This window comes from Melitaea cinxia, chromosome 27 (genome assembly GCF_905220565.1).
Source record: "Melitaea cinxia chromosome 27, ilMelCinx1.1, whole genome shotgun sequence".
Lineage (NCBI taxonomy): Eukaryota > Metazoa > Arthropoda > Insecta > Lepidoptera > Nymphalidae > Melitaea > Melitaea cinxia.
In genome coordinates, this window is record NC_059420.1 from 1,385,558 (window position 1) to 1,395,741 (window position 10,184).

General features: G+C 39.6%; 1 protein-coding gene across 1 annotated transcript in view; it reads right to left on the reverse strand.

Annotated features, from left to right (window-relative positions):
- Positions 1-9,308, reverse strand: part of LOC123667256 (cilia- and flagella-associated protein 91-like) — a 28,536-nt gene extending 19,228 nt beyond the window's left edge. The window contains exons 1-8 of the mRNA XM_045601214.1: positions 9,233-9,308; positions 6,701-6,777; positions 5,340-5,403; positions 4,582-4,714; positions 3,299-3,412; positions 2,257-2,357; positions 1,237-1,303; positions 496-616 (exon numbers count right to left, since the gene is read on the reverse strand). Coding sequence (XP_045457170.1) covers positions 496-616; positions 1,237-1,303; positions 2,257-2,357; positions 3,299-3,412; positions 4,582-4,714; positions 5,340-5,403; positions 6,701-6,777; positions 9,233-9,308 — 753 coding nt within the window. The remainder of the gene's footprint in view (positions 1-495; positions 617-1,236; positions 1,304-2,256; positions 2,358-3,298; positions 3,413-4,581; positions 4,715-5,339; positions 5,404-6,700; positions 6,778-9,232) is intronic.
- Positions 9,309-10,184: the final 876 nt, after the last annotated feature.

The window sequence follows — 10,184 nt, forward strand, 5'->3', positions numbered from 1 at the left end:
TGGGCAAAAAACATGAGTTCACGCCATTTTTGGCGCGAACTTGTGGAGGCCACGTCCATCAGTGAAGTGTATTAGGCTGAAGTGTGTATGTGTGTGTGTGTGTGTGTGTGTGTGTGAGTACGTAAAGTCATTGGTTTCTACTGTTATCACAAAGAGTTGTCAACGATTGGTACTTTTAATTTGGTGTTAATAGACCCGGAAAAGAATGTTAATACAGTTTAAGCGTCCATCTTTCTTCTATCTAATAAAAAGGTTTACAGGCAATCAGAGGCTTCTTAGTTCAGTTCCTATTTAAGTGAAAAATCTACTTTGAAGTAAGACCTCCTAGAACAACTGAAAACCTAACAAATTCAATTTTAAAAAAACGCCTGATAGAATTATATTATTTTTTTTTTTCCATGTAATTTACTGTTTTCAGTAAATTACTTGGAATTGTATCCATGGATACTCTCGATACCAGACGGTAATAAATTTCGAACAATGAGCAGAACTCACCGCTTCTCTAAATATCCAGTCCTTAGTTTCGATGTCTGTTATGATGGCGTCTCTATTCTTCACCCAGCGAGGGTACCCACCCTTCTCCACCAGCTCCGACCACTTGCGTGCGTGACGCATCCTAGTGGAAAATAATCGACAAAAAAGAACTTGCAAATATTTTTCTTGATCCGATTTACAAAATATCTATTAATAACTGAATATAACATTAATTAAAATGGAGAAATAATGGGTTTCAATGTAGTAGCGTAGGTACATCCGTCTACATACATCCGCAAAGAAACAGCGTGGAAAAATTGGGAGGATAAGGATCTTAATATCAATGAGGCTGTAGTGACATCTTACACAGCAGTGGGTAAATCTTAGACAATTTTTAGTTGCTTTGTCCCTTTTTTATACAACTAGGTCGGCAATCAAGGGTACGGCTACCTGATGGTAAGCGATTACCGAAACCTAGAAACACACGGAGCACTCCCAATCCTCCCAGAAGCTATGATCACCTTACTGACCACAGGAACACAACACTGCTTGAAAGCAGTATTACTTAGATGTGATCTTCAGTGTGTCAGGTCGCTCCAGATTTTGAGCAGGATATTTCCTGCCGTGCTCAACCTCAGTTAAAATAATGTATTCTATGTTTATCACTGTTGAATTACGAACTACAAGAAGTTTGACAAATATTCTAAAATTAAATCACACGCTTGAGATATCTAAGTGTTTAGATAAATTAACAACACTTACTTGTTAATAATTTCAGTTGTGTGAAAGTCGGCCGGTAGATCACCAATACGATATGGGTTTCCTGTTCCTAGAAAAATATAATCATAAGCTTTAGGCGACTACAGAAACATGGATTTTTTTAGGGTTCCGTACCTCAAAAGGAAAAAAACGGAACGCTTATAGAATTTTTTGTTTGTTGTCCATCCGTCTGTCAAGACGCTTTTTTTCAGGAACGCGTGGAAGTATCAAGCTGAAATTCATCAAATACTCAAGTCTACTGTCCTTCAGAGTTGTGAAAAAATTAAACTTCTAAGCCAACACAATCAAAAGATACAGCCGTTTAGGCTGCAAATTTTCGACACTCATAAGGGAATCAAACCCACAAACAGGCTACTTCCCGTGAACTCAGAATCTTGAAACTTGGTACGATCCAACGTCTTATAGGACAAATAAAGGAAAAATTGCGAAAATCATAAATTTTTAGTTACATCATATAATAAAAATGACGATATCGATAATAAAATGACGCCGCGTTGGCGCAACGGTCACAGCCATGGATTGTACCTGTTGCGCTGGCGGTTGCGGGTTTGATCTCCGCACATGACAAACATTTGTATTGGCCATACAGGTGTTTACCGTGGTCTGGGTGTTTGTGAAGACCTTGTAGGTCTCCCCACGTGCCTCGGAGAGCACGCTAAGCCGTCGGCTCGGTTGTTATCATGTACACCTGATAGCGATCATTACTCATAGTAGGGAATATATCCGACAACCCATATTGGAGCAACGTGGTGGATTAAGCTCTGATCCTTCTCCTACATGGGGAAAGAGGTCCATGCCCAGTAGTGGGATATTACAGGCTGAAGCGATAGTAAAAATATTTTAATAATTTTTGTACGGAACCCTTGGTGCGCGGGGCTGACCCGCACTTGGCCGCTTTTTTATGTTATTACCAGGTAAAAATGACTAGAATGATGAAAACTACGGCGGCTCTTAATAAATACCGAAAAGTATGAAATCCAAATTATCACTTTCGCCACACACCCCATTCCAACTTATCTAGGAACATCACTTCCGGCGTGTTCTCACAATCTTCCGCCGGCACAGCGTCCGGTTGCCATGGCGTCGTCTGAGCCGAGGATTCCCTATAAAGGAATTTAGACATTTATCTATAATATGGAACTTTGTTTCTTAATATAAAGAAAAAAAAATAGATTTTTCGTAATGAATAAACACAAAAAAACTTATATTTTTTCACTTGAGAATGTGATATACTATTTATAATATGAGAAAATGGACCATGCAAAATCGTCTAATATAAGCGGGCGTAACCGCAAGCGGATTTTTAGATTCTGATGATTTATAATATTGGTATAATTCCACCATACATTGTTTGCTGAACCTATTTCATCCTTTTTTACAATTACTGTCAAAAAGGATGAAATAGGTTCAGATATCTGTTTAATGAATAAAAACTAGGAACATAGGGATGTCTGCTAAAAATCTGGTTCGAACGCTGGATATAATATAGCCTGGCTAAGAATTCTCTAGCCTACTCGCTAACGATTTCTTACCACTAGATCACTCTTGTGCTGTGTGGCTACGGCACTAAAGAATTTAGCCACCCCTCTCTTCCCGTGGGTGTCGTAAGAGGCGACTAAGGGATAACAAGGTTCCACAACCACCTTGGAACTTAAGAAGCCGACCGATGGCGGGATAACCATCCAACTGCTGGCTTTGAAATACACAGGCCGAAGACGGGCAGCAGCGTCTTCGGTGCGACAAAGCCAGTACTGCGGTCACCAACCCGCCTGCCCAGCGTGGTGACTATGGGCAAAACACATGAGTTCACGTTATTTTTGGCGTGAACTTGTGGAGGCCTATGTCCAGCAGTGGACTGTATAGGCTGTAATGATAAGATCACTCTTGTTAGTTTGGCCGTCAAGTCAAGGGTATGTAAGCTTTTTTGTTCAACTTCAAGAGGCCATATTTCGAAAACGAAGCCAAGTTGCCACTTATTGAATTTGCTGTTTGCTTAGTGGGACCTAAGTCTAGTCTCCTTTTCAGACAATTTTACAATACCCACCTGTATAAGCTCTGTGTTCCCCTGTTTTTCGGCTTTGTAGGTATGACGGTCATCAGTGGCGTTGGGGGTTGGAAGTCTGGCGTGGCACTTTTCATTGGACACAGCTTTTTTGGCCTGATTCAAATTGAAAATTGTTATAGTTAAAGGAAATTCTTAGTTTTTAGTTTAAGACAAACGTTCCCATAATGCTGCTGTGTGGCTACGGCACTAAAGAATTTAGCCACTCCCTCTCTTCCCGTGGGTGTCGTAAGAGGCGACTAAGGGATAACAAGGTTCCACAACCATCTTGGAACTTAAAAAGCCGACCGATGGCGGGATAACCATCCAACTACTGGCTTTGAAATACACAGGCCGAAGACGGGCAGCAGCGTCTTCGGTGCGACAAAGCCAGTCCTGCGGTCACCAACCCGCCTGCCCAGCGTGGTGACTATGGGCAGAGCACATGAGTTCACGTTATTTTTAGCGTAAACTTGTGGAGGCCTATGTCCAGCAGTGGACTGTATAGGCTGTAATGATGGTTCCCATAATGAGACTGAAACGGTCGCTGGTTCAATTCCTGCTCGGGACAAATATTTTAGATTGTTATAGTTTTGTAGGCTTTCCGTCGTTTGTTGGAGAACACGTAAAGCCATATGTATAGGCTATTAACTTAGGTAGACCGGACTTGATGGCAATAGCGATTAGACAATAGCCGTTAGTCATGTACTAACATGATATGTAAAGCCATCGGTCCCGGTAGCAATCGTTACTTGTAGGTAAAAAAATTTTTTTAAGCTTGCGGTGGAATATTTGGTATATCACAAACACCGCAAACTAAAATATTTATACAAAAAAAAAAAAAGCAGATAAATACAGATCAATAAAAAAATGAATACAAAACTAAATTCTAAAGAGAAAAAAAAGTTAAAAAAAAAAACAAAAAAAGAAGAAAAACAATCTAATTTAAAATTAAATAATAATAAAAATATATTAATGTCTGTAAATTTACCAAATATAATATAAAAAAGAAGCCTTGTCGACACTTACATACTAAATGAACCATTGATTGCTACAATTGGCCATTTCAGTTCCGCACAGCGATAAAAGCCACTGGGGCAAAAGTTACCATAGACACCTGGACACTAGATAGCGATCGTTACTTATAGTAGGGAATATATCCGACCACCCGCAGTGGAACATCATGGTGGATTATGCTTCGACCCTTATCATAAACAAAGAGGCCTATGCTGTGGAATGTTACAGACAGATTCACAGTAAAAAAAAAGTTATATAAGGGTACCCACGCTGTACAATATTTGAAACGGTCTTTCCCAGCAAGTTCGGGCGTGGGAACGCTGCGTACCCTGTCCACTCTCTCCAAGTAGGCGCCGTAAGAGCGATCCACGTGGGGAGGTAAGCGGCAGTTTGGGTGATACACTGGTATATTAAAAAACTATGCTATTGAACGTGCGCTATTTATTTATTTATTGTATTGTACAAGGGCGAGATTAATGCTAGAATTATTTATGCTAGATAAAATAAATAAATATCTACACAGTACACACGGTCGTCTGCTCCTAAAGTAAGCAATTTAATGCTTGTGTTATATGTAACAGCCATGTAGCAACATAAGTACATATATAAATATATAAATAAATATTTATATTACACCCAGACTCAGGGTGGGAATCGAACCCACAATTCTCGGAGCAGAAAGCAGGGTCACTACCAACTGCGCCAACAGGCTAGTCTAGATGTACCTACCTATAAGTGAAACAATACTCCTCCGAAACAGCGGTTTTTATGAAATTTTATGTGCATATCGGGTAGGTCTGAGAATCGGCCAACATCTCTTTTTCATAACCTTAAGTTAGAAGGGGGAGGGGGGGGTATAACATATATGGCAAAACAACGTTTGTGGGATCAGCTGGTGTATTTATAAATCTAAAGAGTAATAATTGTAATACGATTTAGTAATACGATTTTTCATTACTGATTAAATCGTAATACTACTTACTGCTTAACATAATTTCTACACTAAACCATTAAAATCTGAACTTACCAACTTGCATTCTTGGGAACTGACGGAGTTCTGAGAACATGGACTTGTAAACTGGCTGGATCGACTACAATAGAAGATAATAAAAAAAGTGTGTACGTGTGCAATTCGCAAAAGCAAAAATGTAACTTGTAGGAAGTTGGAGGAAGGTAGGCAGTTGCGATTTGTTTTGTTGACGATGATCTCGGTTTCGTGATAAAGATCGTAAGCGCCATGAAAATCGCGTCGCTCATGCGTTTTGAGCAGTAATCCTCTCTCCTTTCTGGGTCATGGTATTCGCATGTATAATAAAATCCCACAAACAATTTTGGAATTGTCTCAGCATAAATTAAAAGTTTTTATTAAAGCGTATTCATTCAGGATTACATAGTTGATAAAGATGTGTGGACTTAGTGACGCTGTATTTTATGCAACATGTTACTAATTTTGTACTAAAACACAGTTTATTTATTATTTTGAACAGAGTAACTGCGGAGTTTCTTGCCGATTGTTCTCTGCAGAACCTACATTCCGAATCGGTGGTAGCTTCACTTTTACAAAAATAATATTTTATTTTTAAAGTTTTTAATTTGTAAAATGACGATTCGAAAGTGCTCTTGGAGCCTATATTTGAATAAAGCTGTTTTTGATTTGGATTTTGATTTTGAATGAGCTCCTATAGTTACATTTATGTGTGTGTGTAATTCACACACGGCAGAAGTGTAACTTCTGAAAAGTGGACGAGCGATATTTTTCAGCCATAAAATACAGTTTAATGTATTCATTCATTCTCTCCTATACATTTATGTTTCTTATCGTGACGCATTTTCGTTTCATCGAGTTTTAAATCACAAAAAAGTCAATTCGGTTTAGTAGCGATAGTATTTGCAATACAGACATTAATTACTAGTATGAGTTTTTGGTTTATGGCCCTTTTGGAGCTGCTTTGATGAGTACGTTATTCCAACACCCTCTATTCATTTGAGGTAGAGCCAAGCAGGAAATATCCTGCTGAAAATCAGGAACATACCATTTGGGGAAGTACTTGAACCTTACAGAAGATCACATCTAAATAACACCGCTCTGGTGTTGTCTTGTGCTCCTGTGTGAGTAAGGTGACCAGAGCTCCTGAGGGATTGGGAATAGGGTCGGCAACGCGCTGCAATGCCTCTGGTGTTGCAGACGTGAATAGGCTATGATAACCGCTTAACGTCACGTGAACCGTACGCTTGTTTACCACCACAGACAAAAAAAAATGCCATAATTTATCTGCAACCCCGTCGGAAAATATAATATGATACAGTGTTTTTACGGATCCCCGATTCAAAGATTCACCGCTCCTGTGGGGCGTTGTAATAGTAGTAGTAATGTAAATAATTACTTACAACTTGTGCTGATGCCATTGCAGCCTTAAACGCGGTCCTCGCGTAGTCTCGCGCACCAGATACTATGAATGCCGAGTCTGTGAATCGTCCACAATTGAAAAATACATATCTTAAAGATATATGGTAGCGTAATAAATTTCAGACTTCAGAAAAAGGAGGAGGTACTCAATTCAATTGTTTTTTTTATGTGTCCATAACTTTTTGCTGGTACCGATTTGAATGTTTCTTTTTTTTAAATTCGATAGGTAGTGCTTGTCACGTGGTTCCATTTAAATTTTAGCGAAATCTGACGAGTACTTTTTGTGTCATCAATAATATTGAGTATATGCGTTCTAAGTTTATCAGGTACTTGACGATGTTAATTGAAGTCGGTTTTTTTTTTGTTTGAAAACAAACTGCAATTTAAAAGTTTCATTAATTCATTCACTAAACCTGTAACATCCCACTGCTAGGCATAGGCCTCCTTCTCCATGTAGGAGAAGGATTGTAGCTTAAGCCACCACGCTGCCCCACTGCGGTTGGCGGATATATTCCCGAATAAGAAAAACGATCTACTTATGATAGTAACTGGAACCGAAGGCTTAATGTGCTCTCCGAGGCACCGTGGGGAGACCTACAGGGACAGACATCCAAATAGGAATGAAATATTTGTACAAATACAAGTATTCATTACGAGCGAAAATCGAACCCGCAAACCGTCGGTGATTTAGGCGACTACTCGCACCACTATACCAGAGCAGTTGTCAAAAGTCATCATTATCATCATCATTTCAGCCTATTTTCAGTCCACTGCTGGACATAGGCCTCTACAAGTTTGCGCCAAAAATGGAGTAAAGTCATGTGTTTGTCCATAGTCACTACACTTTGCGGGTTGGTGACCGCAGGATGGCTTTGTCGTGCCGAAGGCGCTGCCCGTCTTCGGGTTGTGTATTTCAAAGTCAGCAGTTGGATGATTATCCCACTATCGGTCGCCTTTTTAAGTTCCAAGGTGGTATAGTGGAACTGTGTTATCCCTTAGTCGCCTCTTACAACACCCACAGGAAGAGAGGGGGTGGCTATATTCTTAATGCGGTAACCACACAGCGTGTTGTCAAAAGTGCTTTCAAAAATTACTTATAATTATATCTTTATTCTGTAAAGGAAGTTTTTCATCGTGTGCATCAATTAGCTTCTTTACCTACTGTATATTGATGAATACTTTAACTGAGGTAGGGCACAGCAGGAATTTCCTGCTCAAAATCTGGAGCAGCCCGACTGGGGTAGTACCTCGACCTTACAGAAGATCACAGCTAAATAATACTGTTTTCAAGCAATATTGTGTTCCTGTAGGTGAGTAAGGTGACCAGAGCTCCTGGGGGGATTGGGGATTGGGTCGGTAACGCGTTTGAGATGCTTCTGCTGTTGCGGGTGTCTATAAGCTACGGTTATCGCTTACCATAAGGTGAGCCGTACGCTTGTTTGCCGACTTAGTTACATTTAAACAAAATACAGACATGTAATAACAACGCATTTCTTTCAAAATCTAATAAGATGAATTTCAGACCATTTATAATGTTGTGAACACCAGGAAATGCTTATCTAGCTCAATAACTGGAGCTGTCCGACTGAAAGCTACATTTACTTTACAGGAGATCACAGCCAAGTACTGCTTTCTAATGTTGTGTTTCCGTTGTGAGTAAGGAGGCTCCTGGGGGTGCGTTGTGTCACCAACAAGGTAAGACTAGGTGTTGCAAGTGTCACCTACAAACCTCGGTATGATTATAATTGCAGAAAGGTGTAGGAACATAATATATATACTACAATGTTAAAATTGCTATTACATATTTTTTTCGTACTGTAAAGGTGGCTAATAAGCGTTCAGCCTGCCTGATGGTAAGCGGACACGGTAGCCTTGGACTTCTACAACAACAGAGGCGTTGCGAGCGCGCTACCGACTTGACCTTGACCCTCCCCTGAGCCCCCTCAATATTATGATCGTATGTGAAAGCTACTTATGAGAGCTCTTCGAAATATTCGCGATTTTTTTTTAAATTACTCCGGCCTGTGGTATCAAAAGAAAAGGGAGTGAAATCGTGTGAAACGGTAACACTGACCTGCCCTGAGAGTGACGTTTAAACGCTCGACGTATCACGTGGAAAAGAATTTTCTAACTATATTTTTATATCAGGGCTATCATTCTTAAGCAGCATACGTAATACACATTACAATATTCTAGTATCATATGTACTACCGCATTAGGTAATAAGCCTGTAATGGTAGTATATTTAAGGAAATGAGTAAATAAATAAATGTTTGTTAATTATTTTCGTCTACTTACGTTGTATTACTTGTCGATGTAATTGAAGTTGGTTTTTTTCGGCATACAACACAACGGCTAGGCTTTAGATTAAGAACCGTCATTTTTTAGTTAGATAGGTTAAGGTTATTTATTTTTTTGTAACGAAATTATGCCGACAAACGGTCAAATTTTGAGCTTAAGTAATTGGACGGTTCTTAATCTAAAGTCTTACCTCTAACGTTACTATTACTTACCGTATAAATAATCGTGTACCCTCATTTTCGCCACGTTGTACCTTCTCGGCGCTTCGTATAGCGTTTCTCCACTCATTTTGTTATAAATAATAAATTAAATTTGCTAAAATTGCGTTGTGATATGGTTGAGACATTATCAACAAAACAGTTGTGTTGCTAAGCAACTATCGTGTTAACCTATTATCGTCATTATTTGAAGTAAAACTTTTTTATGCACGGTTGACTTACGGTATAGGCTGGTGAATGCGTGACGGGAGCGTTACGAAAAGTGTGATCGGGTGAGGCGAACGGAAGCTGAGAGGGAGAATAAGTTAAATGGAATTAAAGTAAGTTTAATTCAGTCTTGTGGTCTAAAGCACACTCGTTTTTTAATTGACTTAATTTATACAACAGAATTAATTGAAATAAAAATGATTATTGTGTCACTTTTGAAATGTTATTACGCTTCAGCCTGTAAAATTCCACTACTGGGCATAGGCCTCTTTCCCCATGTAGGAGAAGGATCAGAGCTTAATCCACCACGCTGCTCCAATGTGGGTTGGTGGATATATTCCCTACTATGAGTAACGATCGCTATCAGGTGTACATGATAACAACCGGGACCGACGGCTTAACGTGCTCTCCGAGGCACGGTGGAGAGACCCACAAGGACTGCACAAATACCCAGACCACGGCAAACACCTGTAAGGCCAATACAAATGTTTGTCATGTGCGGGGATCGAACCCGCAACCGCCTGCGCAACAGGTACAATCCATGGCTGTAACCGTTGCGCCAACGCTGCGTCAAATGTTATTATTTTTGCTTCATTTTAAATATAAATAATTGTGTTTGCTCGCAAACGAAAAAAACCGACTTCAATTACATCGACGAGTAATACAACGTAGATCGACGAAAAAATAGTCAAGTAACTACGCGTTATCAAAGTTTACTCAAAAAGCAGTTGTTATCAGA